At 28.7% G+C, this 21,026-nt stretch overlaps 2 protein-coding genes across 8 annotated transcripts in view; one reads left to right on the top strand and one right to left on the bottom strand.

Annotated features, from left to right (window-relative positions):
• The window catches only part of LOC124955598 (formin-like protein), a 14,581-nt gene extending 557 nt beyond the window's left edge, over positions 1–14,024 (top strand). The window contains exons 1-17 of one of the 4 annotated variants that reach the window (XM_047510215.1): positions 1–253; positions 2,080–2,163; positions 2,583–2,669; positions 2,998–3,077; positions 3,633–3,772; positions 3,896–4,074; positions 4,143–4,219; positions 4,380–4,695; positions 4,807–4,923; positions 5,045–5,285; positions 5,376–5,662; positions 5,917–6,184; positions 6,284–6,411; positions 6,529–6,973; positions 7,067–7,341; positions 7,435–7,548; positions 10,617–14,024. The exon at positions 1–253 is cut by the window's left edge and continues 557 nt beyond it. In XM_047510215.1, the coding sequence (XP_047366171.1) occupies positions 32–253; positions 2,080–2,163; positions 2,583–2,669; positions 2,998–3,077; positions 3,633–3,772; positions 3,896–4,074; positions 4,143–4,219; positions 4,380–4,695; positions 4,807–4,923; positions 5,045–5,285; positions 5,376–5,662; positions 5,917–6,184; positions 6,284–6,411; positions 6,529–6,973; positions 7,067–7,341; positions 7,435–7,548; positions 10,617–10,829 (3,273 nt within the window). In that variant the 5' untranslated portion in view covers positions 1–31 and the 3' untranslated portion in view covers positions 10,830–14,024. Of the gene's footprint in view, positions 254–2,079; positions 2,164–2,582; positions 2,670–2,970; positions 3,078–3,621; positions 3,773–3,895; positions 4,075–4,142; positions 4,220–4,379; positions 4,696–4,806; positions 4,924–5,044; positions 5,286–5,375; positions 5,663–5,916; positions 6,185–6,283; positions 6,412–6,528; positions 6,974–7,066; positions 7,342–7,434; positions 7,549–10,616 lie in introns of all 4 variants that reach the window. The other 3 variants (XM_047510214.1, XM_047510216.1, XM_047510217.1) reach the window with 3 other exon arrangements.
• Positions 1–20,549, bottom strand: part of LOC124955600 (guanine nucleotide-binding protein subunit alpha homolog) — a 22,718-nt gene extending 2,169 nt beyond the window's left edge. The window contains exons 1-6 of one of the 4 annotated variants that reach the window (XM_047510220.1): positions 20,077–20,549; positions 19,351–19,611; positions 19,143–19,193; positions 18,775–18,992; positions 18,285–18,684; positions 1–1,571 (exon numbers count right to left, since the gene is read on the bottom strand). The exon at positions 1–1,571 is cut by the window's left edge and continues 2,169 nt beyond it. In XM_047510220.1, coding sequence (XP_047366176.1) covers positions 18,327–18,684; positions 18,775–18,992; positions 19,143–19,193; positions 19,351–19,611; positions 20,077–20,298 — 1,110 coding nt within the window. In that variant the 5' untranslated portion in view covers positions 20,299–20,549 and the 3' untranslated portion in view covers positions 1–1,571; positions 18,285–18,326. Of the gene's footprint in view, positions 1,572–6,666; positions 9,171–10,335; positions 10,824–15,736; positions 18,685–18,774; positions 18,993–19,142; positions 19,194–19,350; positions 19,612–20,076 lie in introns of those variants that run through there. The other 3 variants (XM_047510222.1, XM_047510219.1, XM_047510218.1) reach the window with 3 other exon arrangements.
• Between the last annotated feature and the right edge of the window lie 477 nt (positions 20,550–21,026).

Genomic DNA, 21,026 nt, shown 5'->3' with positions numbered 1-21,026 from the left:
TCGAATGTGACATATACAAAAAGCCGAAACAATGGGTAGCGTGCAAAGTCGTATCAACGAGAGCGACGCCGGTGTACGGGAAGTATTTCATGGGGCTATCAAAGACGGATCCTCTCAGCATTCTTATCAACCAACGAGTCATGGTATCGGAGCTTTGGCCGGATTACATGCGAAAAGTGGTAGCGTCCGTGGTGCACCAAGACAACCGATGCCGGATGCCGTAGAACTTGAAAGGCGCTTTACCAAAGTCTTGGTGAGTAATCTTTTGGTTAGCAGCGAGTGTCTCATCCTTCGCCACGATCATCTGCTTTTTTCTTTCTTTTTCTCTCTTTTCTTTTTTTTTTTTTTTTTTTTTTTTTTTTTTTTTTTGCTTTTTTTTTATTCCATTGGTCGATGGCGTGACGTAGGATTCTAAATACTTTATTTCTGTCCCTCTCTCCCTCTCTTTTCTTCCCTTCTCTTTCCTTTACTCTCTCCCTCTCTTCCATCTCTCCCACCCAACCTTTCCTTCTCTCCCTCCCACGCTTCTCACATGCGTGTCCTATACCTTATTATGTCTTCTCTTTCCTTCTATAACAACACTTAGGCAACAACATTAAAATGTGAATTTTATGTTTGTTGCTGTTTACTGATATTTACAATTTTGTTAAATAGAATCTTATAAAAAGATGTGTAAAAGTTAATCAGTATTCATCAATAGGACAATTGCTATATTGATACATATCTCGTAAATATTTGTTGCGAAATGATGAGAGAAGAAATAATGAAAGGTTATTTATATTTGTTGATCCACTTGTGTATATATATATATATATATATATACACACATATGTATATGTAATAAGTAAAATAATTAATGGTATATCTTTGTGCAAATATAAGTTTTTTATTTTCCTTTTTTTTATTTAGTTTTTTATTTATTTTTTTCTATCAATCATTTTCTGCTATATAGGTTAGTTTCTGTAGGAGTCCTGGGATGAAAGCCTTGCATGAAAGCATTCTTTGATTCTATTTATAGATTCCACTTGCGATACTTAATCCATTCGTTGCTCGATCAAGTAATCATTGCGAATGTGATAAACAAATGAATAATCCTTCGATTCCATTGGATTCCGATTTAGTAAACTTGAATACATTTCATATTTTCTTGTTATTAAGTTTACTTCGAAAGGTGCTATTTGAAGTATTAAATTAGGATAAACATCTAAGAAAAATGTATCTTACATACATACATACACATATATATATATATATATATATATATGTGTGTGTGTGTGTGTGTGTGTGTGGTATATAAACATTTGTTTGAAATCCTTTATCTCATTGCTCGAACATTGAACGTTGTACATTAATGGCACTGACGTCACGTGTGATCCTCAGCTTACTGGCTACTTGCACTGTGCACCACATGAATGACGCAATCTCTTTACAGTTAAAAGACCTTGATCTTCCCCGTCGTTCCGCTCTTCCTTGATTTTTCCCTTTTTCTCGTCTTCACTTTTTGTCTTTCGCCGGATCCTACCAACGATTCAGCAGCTCACCCTTGCGTTTCTTTCAGCCTGTACGACGAGCTGAAATCGAAAGTCACCCATTAAAATTTATACTTCTGATAACGGGAATGTATTATCGTTCACGTCCTTCGCCACATCATTTCCGAATGTTGTTTCGTTTCTTTTTCCTTTTTCTTTTTCTTTTCTTCTTTTTTTTTTCTTTTTCGGTAAACTATAATGCTTTAGGAAAACAGCGATAACGATAAGTCTTAGTTAAAAAAGCAAAAAGATCAAAAGAAATGCCGATTCCTTCAAAATGATGAATATAACATATATTAGGCTTTGACATAAATAAGTTAGGTTGCAAGTATAATTTTAAATGAATATAATCAAACTTATTTATGTTATGATCCGATATATATATATATATATATATATATAACTTGCAATTAATTTTTATATAATTCATTATATAATTAATATTATAATATTTTATACAAATTTATAATGTAAAATAAATTATATGTATTATACGTTTCGTGCGATCATAATCATGATGAATTTTGAATGATTTAATCGTTTATTTCAGGCGTCTATGGATCTACCACCGGATAAGGCGAAACTTTTGAAACAGTACGATAACGAAAAAAAATGGGATATCATATGCGATCAGGCGAGTACGCTTAATGCATCCAAAATAAATGAATCAAAATTAACAATCGGTTGTAGAAGATGCGTAACAAAAATAGCCGTGAAAGAGGAGAGAGAGAGAGAGAGAGAGAGAGAGAGAATATGAGAGAGTATGAAACTCGCAACAGGTGGTATGCTTCCATTCAGGTCTATTTTTATAGACCGCTTTTGCGCGTTGTAAAAGCATCAACTTTAACGTTCCTTCTTAGAATACAAATTTGTTGACGTAATTCTTTCCTTATTCTTATCTTGACAACAGCAATATAAAGTAGGCTCTTAAGAAAAACATAAAGGCGACTTTTGTAACTTGATTTTCTTTTTCTTTTTGCATGCTCCTCAATTGCGCACACTGATGTATGATTAATACTCGTAAAATAAAATGGAAATTGTTAACGATTACAGGAAAGGGTGCAAGCGAAAGATCCCCCGTCGCATTACTTGGCAAAATTACGTACATACTTGGATCCAAAAGCGTCACGAAGCCATCGAGTATGTTTGTTTCAAGTTTTGCTTTTTTCTTTCTTTTCGCCTTTAATTATATATTTTTATTAAAAATTTTTATCTTATGTATATAAAATACTTTATTCGTTAATTTAATTGATTTATATAAAAACGATTAACAAATAATTTCTATTATTTAACGTACGAACGTACGTCCAAAAACGTGGTGGATGTTGTTTGATGATCTTTCTTTATTTCGAGAAGAACGCACGTTTTTGTTCCGTTCAAGTTCATATTTATATCAGAAAAAAAGCTACTTTTATCAGACGGATACTAATGACTACCACAGTCGTATCGTTTCCTCACATTCTTCCAGAAAAGAAAAATGGTTGGGGAGTCTACATCGACCCAAGTACTTCGGGATTTGGAAATCTCCTTGCGCACGAATCATATAGAGTAAGAGAAGATAAATGTTTTATTTTTCTAATAAACGACTTTTATTTTTCGAGCGATAATTACGGTCGGCGCTTTTACATAATTCATCTATCTCAGATTATCGTCATGAAATGTTCACACACACACACACATGTATATATTTCCTATCTGAAAATACATGCACATGCATGCACTTGGTATCTAAAGATATGTATGTGTGTGTGTGTGTGTGTATAAATTACATTCTATAATAGAGATAAAACGAGAAGACTATCTATTTATAATAGGTGACTATTAACAAATTTTAAGATATTAAAAAAGATATAAAATAATTTGTTAGATCGTTAATATAAAAGAAATGTCATTGAAAAAAAGATTTTTTCTTCTTTTTTTTTCTTTTTTTTTTTTTTTTTTTTTTTTTTTTTTCTTCTTTTTTTGTCTGTTTCTTTCTTCTTCATAATCGCCGTAAAAAGCATGAAAATGGATCAATAGAATTGTACGTTTCAAGTAAATGGATCCGTATGCATTATCTCGTCGTCTTTTTGGATTTGTATTATGATCGTAGGAATGTTTTAGATGGGTAAGAGAATTCCTGGACGAGGAGAATCAAGGACTGGATGCTCTGATAGATTACCTTAGCTTCAGATTACTCATGATGCGACACGAACAACGTCTTTTGGAATCTCACGCTAGTTCCGAAGAAAAATTACAGACGAGTAAGTTATTTCATATATCCGAACGAAAAAAAAAAAAGAAAAAAAAAAAAAGAAATATATAAAATAACAATGTTTATTATATTAAAAATTTTATAACACAATTTTTCATTTCTAATTTACTAGTCGAAACAGGCGGTTCTTCGCACTTGAATAATGGATGTTTAAGACCATCTCTTCACGAACTTAAAGACAGTCCCAGTGTAAAACGCAGATCCAGACATGTGGCTCGTTTGAATATGGGCGAAGCAAAGGACGATATCCATGTTTGCATACTTTGCATGCGTGCCATTATGAATAATAAGGTATTATATGCAGATTTAATTGGAACTGAAACGTCCAAATATTTATCATTTATATCTGATATTTTCAGTACGGTTTCAATATGGTTATACAACACAGAGAAGCAATCAATTGCATTGCGCTTAGTTTAATGCACAAAAGTTTAAGGTAAATTTTAAATTAGTCAAATCATTGATATGTAACATCATTTACTTTATACGTAAAATTGAACTGTTCTTTTATTTTAGATCTTTAATTATTAATATTTTTTCTTTCTTTTTTTTTTTTTCTTTTTTTTTCCCCTCCCCCCCTTTCCTCTTACTTTCAGGACGAAAGCTTTAGTTTTGGAACTTCTTGCGGCGATTTGTTTAGTAAAAGGCGGACATGAAATTATTTTATCGGCGTTCGATAATTTCAAAGAAGTGTGCATGGAAAGGCGAAGATTTACTACGCTCATGACTTATTTTACGCAATACGATAGTTTCCATATAGAATTCATGGTCGCCTGCATGCAGTTCGTGAATATCGTCGTTCATTCTGTGGAAGATATGAATTTTCGAGTACACTTGCAATATGAATTTACAAAATTAGGCCTCGATGAATATTTAGAGAAACTTAGACATACGGAAAGCGAAGATTTGCAAGTTCGTATTTTTATTTAATTTCCCATTCATTTTTAACAGACGTTACTCAACATTTCATCTTTTTTCTCTTTTGGTCAGAAGAAAAAAGTACATAATATTTGATAATTGTAGGTTCAAATCTCGGCTTACTTAGACAATGTATTCGATGTCGCTGCTTTAATGGAAGACAGCGAAACGAAGACTGCAGCATTAGAAAAAGTAGCTGAATTAGAGGATGAACTTGGCCATGTAAGTTGGAAGAATGATCGTGATCGTTTTATGATCATGACAATTTTCAAGTAATAATACATTTCTTTTTTTTTTTTTTTTTTTTTTTTTTTTTCCTTTTCTTTTCTTTTTTTCCTTTTAGGCACACGACAGAATGACCGAATTAGAAAGAGAATCTTTAGCGAAATTAGCAGAATTAGAGACTGAATTAGGTGCATTGAAGATAGAATACACGGATGTTTCGGAAGCCCGTAGAATAGCGGAGGAGGAACTTGCAGCGCTCAAACGACAAAAACAAGACTCTGCGCGTAGGCAAAGCGTTTTGGAGAATAAGATAATCGAATTGGAGACCCTTACAGGAACCCTTACGAAGAGTTCGTCGGGTAATATGTCGAGCTTAATTAATATATTGTCGATTAATTTTAATGAATTGATAATTAATAATTAATTTTCTGTTTTTTTTTTTCTAATAGCCAATATGCGAAATGGAAGCGCTATGAGTCCCTTGAACAATTCTGATATTTTCGGTCAGGAGAATACTATATCACCTGGATTAAGTACAGAACAATTGTCAACGTCGGATCAAGTTCATAATTCTACGCCAGCTCCACCTCCGCCACCTCCACCGCCATGTCCACCACCACCGCCTATGGCACCTCTTTCACCGGGCGATCACAAGTTACCACCACCTGCGCCTATACCACCACCACCAGCTGGAATGATGCAAGCACCCGATGGAGCAATGACAATTAAAAGAAAAGTATATACATGTTTGATCCTTTTTAGGTAAAACGTTGACCCGATAGATCATTCCTCGGGGATATTTTTTAATACAAGTTCTAAATTAATAATTGTTCATAATAATTGGCTCTGAAAAATGATCTGACAATTCATAAACCTTATTGTTGCTATATTGCCAGACAAATTGATTTATCTTTGTTTCTTTTTTTTTTTTTTTTTTTTTTTTTTTTTTTTTTTTTTTTTTTTTTTTTTTTTTTTTTTTTTGCATCTCAGGTACAAACAAAGTACAAATTGCCTACCCTCAATTGGATCGCATTAAAACCGAATCAAGTACGAGGCACTATATTCAATGAATTGGATGATGATCGATTGCATAATTACATAGACTTTTCTGATTTTGAAGAGAGATTCAAGATCGGTATGAGTGGTCATGTAGCTAATGGTAATAGCGAACTGGATGGCCTGCAAAGCTTTCCTAGTAAAAGATTTAAGAAGCCTGAAAATGTGTCTCTTTTGGAACATACGAGATTACGAAATATTGGTACGAATGAAAAACTTTATAAGTACACATATATACGTATAAGTTCTACGCGTATACATGTATTTTTTTTTTCTTTTTCTTTCTTTTTCTTTTTTGTAGCAATATCACGTAGAAAGATGGAGATGCCAGTGGAAAAGGTAATAATGGCCGTGAATGCTCTTGATTTGAAGGTACTTTCGCTTGAAAATGTAGAATTATTACAGCGTATGGTGCCAACCGATCAGGAGGTACGTAAATTATAATTTTCCACATAGATATTATTTTTAATGAAAATAAACTTTTTTATTTTCTTTTTTTCTTTTTTTCTTTTTTTTTTTTTTTTTTTTTTCTTTTTTTTTTTTCAGATAAAAGCTTATCGTGAATATATTATCGAAAAGAAGAATATAAATCTCTTAACCGAAGAGGATAAGTTTTTGATGCAATTAGGAAAGGTAGAAAGAATATCGACTAAACTTTCAATAATGAATTACATAGGAAACTTTTTTGACAATTTACACCTTATTACGCCACAAATACATGCTGTGATATCTGCATCAAGTACCGTGAAAAGTTCTAAGAAATTGAGAGCAGTTTTAGAAATTATTCTTGCTTTCGGAAACTATTTAAATAGTAGCAAACGTGGACCTGCTTACGGATTTAAATTACAAAGTTTAGATACGTTATTAGACACAAAGTCTACAGATAAAAGGATGTGCCTTTTACATTATATAGTGGCAACAATACGAATCAAATTCCCGGAACTCATTAATTTCGATTCCGAACTCATGTATATTGATAAAGCTGCAACAGGTGAATACATTTAATATTATCTTGGACGTCACAATCAATACGTAAAATTAATTGGAGTCTTACTTAAATATTGATGATATATTTTTGTTATAGTTTCTCTTGAAAATATAATAACCGACGTTCATGAATTGGAAAAGGGTATGGATCTTGTAAGAAAAGAATTCGAACTTCGTGGTAAAGAAAAACATAATACCGTTCTACGTGACTTTTTAAATAATTCCGAAGAGAAATTACGTCGACTCAAATCAGATGCACGTGCTGCCGGTGAAGCATTTCGAGAATGCGTTGAATATTTCGGAGAGAGTCCCAGACAAGCAGATGCGAATACCTTCTTCTCGCTTCTTGTTAGATTCGCAAGATCTTTTAAGGTATTATTTTCAATCTAACATATGAGTAGCTAACTATTGTAAATAATAAATAAGATTACAATAATCCAAACACTCGTCGTTTATCATTAACAGGCAGCGGATCAAGAAAATGAGCAACGTCGTAGATTAGAAGCTGCTGCTGCAGAAGCTTTAAATACGTCTGAGCAAGTAATTAAACGAAATAAATTGAACCAGAAGAAACAGCAGGTGTGTTATATACCATATCTTTTTGGTACATTTTTTATTGATATAATTGGCTTAAAAAGGATATTAATACCGTTGTGCTATTGATTAGAAGTTTGGACAAATCATCATGATTATTAGGATATATAGAATCAAATTTGTAATAATATTATTAAACCGATATTTTAAATTGACACACGTACACACGTACACACACACACACACACACACACACACAAAATTAGTCCATGCTTTTTTTAATAGCACATTTTACATCAGTAGTACGCTTAGTAAATAGACTTGTTTTGATTGAAACATTTCTAATATATAATATAAAAATTAGAAACACACACAATTCTTTTCAAATTTAATCTGCTTTTTCTATTGCTTCCTTATTTAACTGTCTTTGTACTAATACTATCTAATACAAGTATGCTATATTTCTCTAAACACAAATATATTTGTTATAAAAAGAAAAAATAAAAACGTTTGCCGTTATCACAATTAATATTACTAAGATCGATATACATGTTTTTATGCTGTTGCTATCTTTTTTATTCTTTTATTTTAGTTACATATCTTTTACTTAACTTTAACTTCTACGCGAATTGAGCATGCTCAAATCCAGAGAATAGTACAAAATCATATATTTATTGCAGGGCACGCTTTATAATCATGACATATTTACTTTAAAAAAAAAATGTATTCTTAACATATGTTAAGAATGGAAATGCATTCTTAACTTCCTTTTCATTCCAACACAAATAGACCTATCATTCAATGTCGTTTTATCTATGAAGAGTGTTACTGTTTTTTAAGTATGCTTTTTATCACTTATATTGCCTTATAATTAAAGCTCAGACTTGAGAAATCTAATTTAAGTTGGCATAGGATTTTATATTGAAATATGTTAGTGTATTGTTTAGTGTTAATTACGAAGAAAATAATATCCTATGGTATCTGCTATGTCATTTCTATACAAGTTTCGCAATGTATGAGCATATTATCAAATTGGGGCTTTATTTATAATATTACGCTATATCATTGAATTAGATTCCTTTGAAAATTTACTTACAGTCAATTATTTCACATTTTTCTATCACAAATAACATCTAAATGCGGTGATTTGAATTTGCAATTTAACCGTTTAGTCGTTGATAATTTATTATTAAGGAAATGATATTTAACATTATAATGAAAAGTTTGGAAAGATTGAAAAACATTCAACTTAATACTAGTAGGCAAATTTAAAAGTAAATTTTAAAAAGTGTTAATAATTTTTTTGCATGTTGCGAATTAGCATGATATCTACGGGGATTATCAATAACTTTATCAATTGACATCGTTTTATGAGTGTTCTTGTAGCCTTTCACATTTTCGCCTTTCCAAACAAAATATACATATATTACAGAATCTGATCACTTATTTGTTACATATTTATTTGGATTTAAAGTCACCGAAATTTTGCTGTAACTCGAACAAGACTCTGTTGCACCGGCATCTTAATGAACTCAGAAGGAGGTCAGAACATAACAATACAGAAACAATTCACAACGTGTAAGTCCATCCTCACTCACTGCCTATCCTTAAGACTCCTTCTGATTTGGAAAAGTGAGTTTTGATTAGGAACTTAATGAAAATAAAATCTATAAACAAAATCATACAATTAATAACTACCACAGTGGATCTGTTTGTATTTGTCAATATGAGCTAATGTAATTAATTAGGGGGGAGAAAAAAAAAAGAAAGAAAGAAAGAAAGAAAGAAAGAAAGAAAGAAAGAAAAAAGAGGAAGCAAAAAAGAAAGAAAGAAAAAGAAAAGTGGCAAAAGTAATGTAACATACCACAAGTAAAAAAGTATTCTTGCATTTCATTGCTTAATACTTTTTATATTTATATACGTAGTACTGATTATATTGCATTATTACGTTACAAGTTTTATTCATAAATATGATAACGAATAATTAGAAATTTCAGACTTTAGTCAGGAGGAGTCTTAACCGACATTATATCCGCAACACTAAAATTTTTACAAAGTGAGCATAACTCAATTAATGCTTACCATGTAAGAGTTTTATTCTGTATATTTTTTCATTTAATAATATAACATTGCATTATCGCATATATTGCTCCTTTAAAGTGAACAAAATTTGTATTTACAATATAATCTATTTGCACAAGGAACATTACATTTTCCTGTTTTATATATAAACACATATATATATATATAGATATTATCGGCAGAATAATACATCCCATTCAGAAATAATATCTTTCCATGAATGATATATTTTATAAGGCATACTAGAAAGCATTTCAATCTTCTGATAAAACGCTGTAAAAGATAATTTAGCAATGGTTGAAGATAGGCTACGATTAATATAAAGATGAAGTTTAAAACATTTATTTTTAATTTCTACAGATTCTGAATATGAAATATTAAAGTGTAGGTTTGTATTATATATATATATATATATATATATATATATATATTTATGGATATTATGTATATCTATATTTTTTTTTAATACTTTGTTTTACAATTATGAGAATCATAGATACTTCAATATTATAACGTACTTTCGATATTAATAGAATTACTCATGGCTTATCAAAATATACTACATGGCTTACCTATATGCCTGCTTCTCACAATTATAAGCATATTTTCATACTTATACATACATGTTTGTGTATGTATGTACGTATACATATATATATATATATATATATATACACATATATATATATACATATATATATATATATATACATATATACATATATATATATATATGTATGTGTATATGTACTTATACTAAATGTTTATCATTAACAAAATTGAAGAGATGCGTTAGCATGTCACAGCTTGCATTCATGTTGCTTGAGAAAAATTCTCTATTACTTTCTTCCCTTGGAAATATCACAACTTCATTGACTTAAATAAAGTTTCAGAATAAATATTTTTTTTTGACATCGTATTATATTTTATAGGTATACAGTATTATATATGAATCTGAATTATAATGAAGATTACTTGCAAAGTAATTATAAATTGACTTTTATTAATTAAATTATTTTATATTACACTAGGATGCTGTCATAAATGAACTCAAGAATAAAACAAGATTGGTTCAAGAGAAGAAACTTCTACAGCAAGATGAAGTGTATAATGGTGCCCTAGAAGATATACTTCTTGGTCTTAGATCAGAACCATATCGTAGAGCAGATGCTGTGAGGCGTAGTCAACGCAGGCGAATTGATAACCATAGACTTTCCCGCACTGCCGAAGAACTTGAACTTTAATTAAAAACAGTATGTAGATCAGATATGCAATAAGTCTTATCCATTAATTAATCTAACTTTTTAAAGGATACTACCATTTTCTAGGAGATAATTTTTTGTAAACCACGCTAAGCTGAAAGCATCATATAAATATAATATTCAATGATTTAGTAAATAATTATGCACAAATCAATGTGACGTTAAAATCTAACGAATAACGAAACATATTTCTTATCGGATAAATTTTTGATATATGTTTTCTAAATGCCTCATTATACTGATATTGAATATTCATGACATGGATATAATTTTGATATGAATATATCAAATATTTTTGATAAGTTTAACACATAACATTTGAATCATACTGTATTCAAGATTCAATAGTTTAGTGAAAGTAGCAGCTGTGCTACTTTCAATTTTACTTATGAACGTTTTCATTCATAAATAACATTTATCCTTATATGCCTTTATATATTACGTACTAAAGATATGAAAATGTAACTTTGTACGAGATGCATATTATAAGACGCATATTATAGTTTTGAAAATTATTAAAGGCACGGAGCAGTTTATTCCAGTGATGATACAGATAATATGCACGATTATAATACCTAAAATGGTGAGGTAGGCGTAATTATTGTATGGAGTCTTATAATAAGTAAAAAATAAGACTATACCTTCAGAGGAAAAAAAAGAAAATCATGAAACTTAAGCACCTTGTAATGTCTCGATACCAATGTAACAGCAAATAATGATATTACTGCCAAATTTTAATGAAAAAAGAAAATATATATATATATATATATATATATATTTTTTGTTTTGTTTTGTTTTGTTTTGTTTTGTTTTGTTTTGTTTTATTAATCGTCGATCACCATTATACTTCATACATTTGTATTCTCCTCTGGGATAAATTGCATTTAATTGGATCAATTATTATTGGATATATTATACATTGGAACTAATGATACATAGCATATGTTTATAAACCAAAATTATATATTGTTCCTTTTATTTATATTTCATTGTATTCACTAATGACTATCTTGTTTGACAACATTCCACAAATTACACTAGAATCGTGTTTGTTAGCCACATTATTAGGCTCGTATGCATTTGTCAACTTTGTGATTATAAAAGTGTAATGTGGTATGTTTATAGTTTTCTATTTTGGTATACTATAAGAGGTATATTTAAATGTCGAATTAATCAATGATTATTTTGAGATCATGAGAAAAATGTTTTGTTGTCCTATCTTTCTACAAATGAGACTGAACAAGAAAAATTCATATTCTAGAGTGTAATATTACTGAAGCAAAGATAGTGATTTAGATACCATTGGACTTTTTTATGCATATAAATGCTATTTTTGTACTATATGAAAAAAGAATGGCTGGCATGACACATATTACATTACATTCCTTTTTGAATCACATACCATACTTGAGTTTATTTATAGTGTAGTAAAAGTATAATGGTTATAACATTGTACTTCATAATTCAATGTCTGATGATTTATTTATTCATTCAAAGTTTTTCTCTTAAACGAACACGTAATATAGATACAATATTTGTAATTTTTATATATATTACATATAATTTTTGTAAACGCAATTGAATTAAATGTATATTTATAAAAGTACACATAATATCTCTTGATATCAGTCAAAATAGCCACGCATATTTAAAACTATGCTCATAATGCAATTATATCTTCACTTTTTATATGTCTTTGATTATATTGTAGTAGGAGGAAAACAAAATGTGTAAATAATGTTGTAATATATGGAATATTTCACTATGAAATAATGTAATTATTATTGCTTAAGCTTAAATTACAAATGTGATGTTTATATAAAATATTCGTACGTTACATGTGCTACTTGTCGATATTGTAATACTTGATATATAGCGTGTCGAAATTTATGTTATATGATTTTTAAACGATTACATGAAAATATTTTGTAATGTTTTGTTATGTTCAAATTGTAACACATTTAACTATGTTTCTATTTTCCTCACTATAAAAATGTTTACATATTATTTATATGATAAAATTATATCGGTGATCCATGAAATATGACATCGATTAATAATACATATCGCTCTGAATTTGTTGAATTTTTGTTATTGTTAAATATGCCTACATGTATCATACACGTATTTGTACAAAATACGGAACATCTTAACAAACTGTAAATGTAACATTTAATTAAAAGTTCAATTTTGATATGTAGGTCCTGTCTAGTCATTGTTTATACTTTATTTTAGGATTTACTATCCTAAAAAAGACAAGAAGTGTCTTTTATCAACGCATTAACAAAATATGACAGGATCAAAATGAATTCGATAGAGAATTGATAAATCAAAAGATTTCACATTTTAATAGGCAAGCTAATTTTCTTGCATAATACATCTAATTGTCATCTTTTCTGCATTTTCGTACGTATAATATTATATCTTGTGGCAAAAATATAATAAAAAAGAGAATATAAATAGATAAACTAATAGCAAACAAATTAGATAATTATTCGAATATAGAAAAATCTCTATAATTAAATTTAGATCTGAATAAAATAACAATAATATTATGTATAAGCGAACGATTCATTAATTTGTGAACAATTCTTTTAATACAGTGTGACATTACATAGACTTTTATATAATTTTCTGTTATATATTTCAAGATTTTATTATAAATAAATTTAATTTTCCAAACATCTTTTATGTGTATATATATATATATATATATATATATATATATATAAAAGTACTAGTAATAAGTATGTAAAATATGCATCATTTTTAAATGAATGTAAGTTTTTAATTTGTTTTATATAAATCATCAATTAATTAAAATATAAAATTCTACAAATAATAATATTATGTTTGGATTATTAACTAAGATTAATTTGACATTTAAAAATAAGATTGATTCAATGAAATAACAGAAATAATTTCTAAACTTATATTTATTATTTATGCATTTAGTTTACATTATTACAAAGATTTCTGTAAAGTGATTTTATATACAAATATACAGTATACAAAAGGCACAATGTATCTACGTACTTCAGACCATGTACAATAGAATGCAAATGAAATAACAAGATAAAATTTTCATATGCAAAAGAGTTTAAATAATAGGTAGAAGAATATCACATTATTCATAGAAAAGATAATAAACTTATCGATATTAGTTTTATAACTGTATGGTCTTTGAAGTTATTCTACAAGAAAATAATTCTATTTTCCTTAATCCATCTATAAAAGTCACTTTTCAGTAGCGCAATATAGCATCTATTCATTGGATATCTTAAATATTGCTCTATACATATAAACTGGAGGTAATTAAAAAAATATATACATAAATATTCAAAATTATAAAATACTAGTGCATATTTTATAAATACATTCGCAAGTTTTACTTTTAACATCCAATTCCTTTAATTTTACTTAGTTGTAGTAGAGAACTATTTAAAGTATGCAAAAAATCTAACATTTTATTTTATTTCATAGTCTAAAAATATGGGAGCATTTTACTTGCTATTAAATAATAAACTTGTGGATGCATAAAATATAAAAATTGCGATTGCACTAAGCGATATCTAAATAATTATTATACATATACATATGCATATATATATACATATACATATGCATATACATATGCATATATATATATATATATATATATATATATATATATATATATATTCAAAAATGATAATTCCTACGATTTTTATACAGTCATGTACAATGTATCCAACAACAGTATTCATTTAGTATGTGCATGTTTTATGCATTTCTAAACATATCTAATAGTTGCTCTAAATGAGTAAAATTCGGCATTATATGCAATTCCATTTGGTTTCATTTAAAAATATATGTAAATGAAAAAAGTAACAGAATATACAATGTTAAAAAATAAGTGAATTATTTAATTTATTATTATAAAATTCATGAAAAAAATTTGTATTTTCAGTATAATTTAAAGCAAATGCTTATTATACAATTATTTAAGGAATCAGTAAAGTGCATAATTTATTCCAATGAAAATTCTGTAAATAGATTCAATATGTATTGAATAAAAACATTGATTATATTAACAAACTAATCTAAAGGGGACGCTTGTGTGCAAGAAAAATGATACAATTGCGAAATTATCATATACGATATATATATATATATATATATATATATATATATATATATATATATGTACACACACACACACACACACACACACACACACACACACACACACACACACACATATATATATATATATATATATATATATATATATATAATCTAGTTTTTATATAATCGATATACGAACGAAAAAAATTTAATTGATTTTAATAAAATATTAATGAAGTATTTATATTGTTCTATCGAAAAAGATTTCATTTTGGACTTGTCTTATTTTTCTTGTGTCCAGGCGATATGAAAATGCAAGAAAACAGCAAATATTCAATGAAAGACATTTCAATAATTTTCTTCCTTGGCACAAGCTTATAAAATTTTATTACTTATTCCTTATAAACGTGTCCGTAGAACGAATATCCGTTCTATTTTTTTTCTCTTGTGAAATGATCAACATTACGAGCATAGTTCGTTTATGTATTTTTGTTCATTCAAAATAGAATGAATATTGCTATTTATTAAGTTAAAACGATATTGGAATCATTTTTTAATTGGCAATAGATAAATATTTGTCAATCACACAAAGACATAATTTATTGCTACATGTTTTGTTCCTTTTTCTTTTTGGTTTTTCGTTAAAATTTAATCTCGTAAGACTCGTATATTCTGTTTTTCGCAATTATACAATTCTTGGAAGATTCCTATAATATTACTATTATTATATATAGTTGGGTTTATAAATAGATATTTAATCTATATATATATCAAGACTCCAATTCCCTTCAAAATAGTTTTATAAAAAATGACAAATGACCTTTATAAAAAGTATAAATCGACAGTTTGTTTCATTATTCATTCATACAAAGTACAAACAGTATAAAATCGTACAATAGTACTGTCTCAGAAAGATTAACTCTGGAGACAATTGCAATGTACTTACAAGTAAAAAACATCGTAAATTTAGTAATCTTATAAAGGCATTAAATGACTTGAATTTTATAAAATTTTTAGGAATGTATGATTACGTAAAAAATTATTAATTACCACACTCTCCATCTTGTCTTTGCATGATGTAAGTATATATAAATTTTATATGATTCCAAGTGCAGATTCTGGTCATTGATTTTGTTTAGACCAAATATTATGCTATTACAATCTGTCATTGATTATAGATAATAGCAAATATTTAAAGCGTATTTTTATATTTTCTGTTTCATAATTCTTATTATATGTAAATAATAAGAAGAACCAAGACTTTTATGTAATAGACGATCAGACTAAATATTGGAAATAACTGCTTTCACACCTTTGAATTGTATTTCCAAAAATACTTCGTACAAAACACGCTTATGAAATAACAATATAATATATTCATCCCTAAATAAATTTATAATATTATACTTTACAATTAAACTTATATAAACCAAGTTATATGGAATTTTATCTCTTTCATTTTATACTATAGCAGTCTTTGGTTTCATCAGCATCATTACATAAAATCCTTGGCGTGCAATAAAATCTGTAGTATCAAATGAAATTATTCCATCTATGCAAATGTATATACTTATTTCTGGCATTAAGACTTTTACAAAGATTCCACCAGTTGAGAACTAGAAATCTCAAGCCACATATAAAAACTGTTTTGTCCTAACATACAAATTTCAATATAATATACAGAAAGGAAAGATAATCGAAGTTATTTATAGAAAAAGATTTGTAAAGATCTTCAAAAACATATTATATAATTGGCATATCTTTTATATTATTCATTTTGCACAGTTAAATATTTTTATTATTCTTATTATTTTTATTTGAAAATTATGTTATGCATTCGATAATCCAAATTTATGATCGAAGTATTTATTATAATATATAAAGTGTATATTAACAGATAAATATAATTACAGTTAAATTATATCAAATACAGTTCAGATAATATTATTCGTATAAGCTTGTACTCGAGAGTGTTTAGAAACCAAAGACAACCGTCGCAATCACAGTTTTCAAAAAAAAAAAAAAAAAAAAAAAAAAAAAAAAAAGAAAGGAAAGAAAGAAAAAAAAAGAAAAAAAAAAGAAGAAGAAAATTATCAATACTGATCATCTTCAAAAAACTTTTCAATGAGTACAAATAGGATGTAAAATATGAAGTTATGATTGTTTATCAGTCTAGATTTGCTTATTTTGATTTCACTCATTAATTCATAAAATAGATGGTAACTGAAGTATAGATAAGCATCTAGTATAGGCAATAATTATAAAGCTACAAATATAAAGATTATAATATTTATATATGAAAAATAGCAACATTTCAAATTTGACGTATTAAAGATCAATAAGCAAATCTTAATTTTGTCATTAACATTTCGCATGATTATATATTATAATCATAATTAAAATAAGATTTTACCTTTACGATTTGCATCTTTCAACTCTAAATATAGCATACATGTACCTTCCTTATCTCCAAATTTGGTCATATATTACATCCCATATGAAATTTTTATTAACTATTAAAAACGAAATGTAATTCTTTCTATAAAAATCAAAAGCACTTTAATCACATGATCTTGATAATTCCAAATTAGAAATCAAATAATCAGTATATGTTTTGCCATAGTTGGAAGCAAATCAGTTAATATATTAACATTTGAACACAAGTGGTTAGTCTCATTTGGTTTATATGGCATGGAGCTAATATTTGGTTTACTCTCCGCTTAAGGTAGTGATTATTAACAAAGATAATTAGTCTTAAGTATAAATAAGTTATTTTTATGCCTAAAACAAATTTGTCCGTGTAGACAGTACCTTCAGCACACTTAGCAGCACGAGATAGCAACAAGCTAAATTTCTATAGAGTATATTAATATATGTACCGAATGAAATGAAATTAATTCTCATAAAAAAAAAAAAAAAAAAAAAGTCTAAATTAAACCTGATGAATTATATAATGTCCATAAGGCCTTATATACAAAATTTTTTAGGCTTTTAAAGATACTATAAAAATAATTATCAATAGATACAATGCATAAGAAGTTGACATACTTTTAGACAAGACATTACTTGTTTTTTTTTTCTTTTTTTCTCTCTTTTTTCTTTTTTTTCTTTTTCCTTTTTTCTTTTTTTTTTTTTTTTTCATTCCCTAATATAGATCAGTTGTACGTGTGCTCGATTTTACGTAACTGATATAGAAATAAATAATGTAGCTTATATCAACGAATATTGTCCTGCAAGAATGTAAACTCTTCTAACTGCCAATGCGAGCAATTTTAATGCTATAAATTGGCGGCCTATATTATACAATTAATGCTAGTACTGTACACATACCTTTTAACCATTAATAACTGCTCCCTCCATTCTTACTTTACATTATTGGAGCATTAAAGACTCCAAATTGCGATGCAAAATAGTATCCTTTACTGCATTAAATACAACTTTAATATTTTCTGTATCGACAGCAGTAGTAAAATGATGGAATAAAGGCTTCCTTGGATCCTTTTTGACAGATATAAACATTTCCAATATAAAATTCTGTACATCCTTCATGGAATGTGAATCGCCCGTAAATTGTGGAAAATACCAGCGAACATTGGTATCATGCGATCTTACTTTTCTATCCAAGAGATCAGTTTTATTTAGAAACAAAATTATTGACACACCACCAAATATCATATTATTCACTATTGTATCAAAGATATTTCTTGATTCTTCTAATCTATTGGTCCTCCTAAAATTTCAAGCAAAATAAATAAATACGCAAAGACTGTTCGCAAAGCTGATTTATTATATTTATACACCTCGGTGTTTTATTCATTACCTATCTTCTAATAAGACCTGATCAAACTCCGAAGAAGATACAAGAAATAATATAGAGGTCACACAGTCAAAACATTGATACCATTTTTGTCTTTGAGATCTCTGTCCACCGACATCAACAAATAGAAATGGAATATTGTTTATTGGTATGACAAATTCTGAAATTCCTTTTGTCGCCTTTCTACAATGTAAAATGTCCTGATGCGTAGGAGCATAATCCTAAAAACAAGACGGAGGTCAATAAAATATTTCAAAATTTTATTTTACAGGATTTTCTTGGTTGCACTTATGCAATTTTTTCATTTTTGCATTATGAAATAATCATGTCATGCAGTGAAAGAATTATTTATTAATGATATATTGCATTACCACTTTGGCAATCCTATCGAGATTATCCAGAAAATATTGGACCGAATCGCTCTGGAAATAGAAGATTATTTTATAAATTATTCATTTAATATATTTTAATATTACCTTTAGCTAAAACGCATATAAGGGGGGATAGAGAAAGAGAGAGAGAGAGAGAGAGAGAGAGAGAGAGAGAGAGAGAGAGAGAGCATAAAAAATAACATCTTACTAATTGAAATTCTCTTCTTCTATCAAATGCTTTTTTAATAGATGCATCTTTCCATAAACTTTGCAAAGCTGGTACATAATGGAGGAACAATCTAGTATCCAAAACCATGGTATTCTCAAATTTCAATAACTGATATCCAATATCATAATTTTTAGGATTTTCCCAAGGTATGTTCAGCTTATCTCTTGCATCTACCAATACTTTCATTCCTTTGATTATATTTTGATAGATTATATGCTGGTACTCTTTAATTAATTCAGGCTGTAACATGAAGTATTAAACATTTTAAACGTTTTAATTAATAGAATGGACCAAGTCTAGGGTGTCAAATATATGATAGAAGAACTTGGAAGATAATAACATAACTTCTATTGGTCAGTGTACTCTTATAAAATCGAGATCGAGTATTAATATATTCAATTGCATGCTCTATCTTATGCTTATGAAATTGAATAGTAAAGGACATCAGAATGACACTGTTGTTTTCTTGAACATCAATGAACAAGTGTAATTAGAGAAGATACATGAGACAAGTCATTTGGATAGAGACGTAAGTTGGAAAAAAAAAAAGAAAAAATTTTTTTACATTCGATTCGATCAAGGTAGCAGGAAAATAAAGTACGTGCCAATAAATAATATACGATTTTTCCTTTAATTTGATGCTCGTACCGCAACGAAATTGGCAGATAGGAATGCGACACTTGGACACGTAACTATTCGTCATACCTCAAATTTGATTCCGTGTATAATTCGCATCTGTTTAAGGAATGTTGATTTTCCACTTTCTCCAGCACCGAGAAGCAGGAGTTTAACCTGCCTGCGGAAAGTTTGCCGATCTTTCTCTAGCATCCGGTCGATCTCTTGACTTTTGTATCGTTGCTCGATCTCTTCTGGGCTGAACTTGAATCGTAGACAACAAGTGCACGACCACGTTAGTGATCCCGCCATCTTACTATCCTCGTTTCACACCATGGACCCGTTTCACACACTCTTCTTATCTTTCTTTCGCGTACTCGTTGCTCTCTCTTTCGTCAAATAAAGAAATGTCTTCCTCGATTTATTCCGCCTATGTCAGAGGCACAAACACACCGTATTATGATGTACGCTGACACACGCTTATACTCCGCGCGCGTCCTCCGTCTATTCACCGCCGCAGCCGCAGCCGCAGCCATCACCTCCCCTCCCCAACCCGTCAAGCCGCCGACAATACGAATATGCACGAGGCAGCACGAGGTTAGAATGACTCTACTCGAAAGAAGCAACCTGTTTTCTCGATCATACTCGCAACTCGACCTATTTTACGTCTTCATTCTAATCATCAGAAATCATCTGTAGAATTATTCGTACTTGGAGTAAATTAATGCCAATCTTAAATATGTATTTATACAAAATAGAAAATTAGGCGTAGTCTTTTAAAAGTAAATAATTTCAAAAATCATCTGAAGGATTATCACAATCTATTAATGATTCATGAGATGCTGAAAAGTTAAATAAAATTAACACAATGATAAAAATCTTTATATGTACATCTTAAGTTGAGATATTGTGCTTTTATATAAGTTTTACAAGTGCCATGGAGGAATATATTGGTTTTTAAACAGGTAGCGTGTTTAGATGGGGAAACTAAACGTCCTCCTTCTACTCTCCTCTTCGCCGCGAATGACAAGTATTTTCCA

This window comes from Vespa velutina, chromosome 19, assembly GCF_912470025.1.
Source record: "Vespa velutina chromosome 19, iVesVel2.1, whole genome shotgun sequence".
In the NCBI taxonomy this organism is placed as follows: Eukaryota; Metazoa; Arthropoda; class Insecta; order Hymenoptera; family Vespidae; genus Vespa; species Vespa velutina.
The sequence above is the reverse complement of the archived record's forward strand: the minus strand, read 5'-3'. Positions and strand labels throughout refer to the sequence as shown.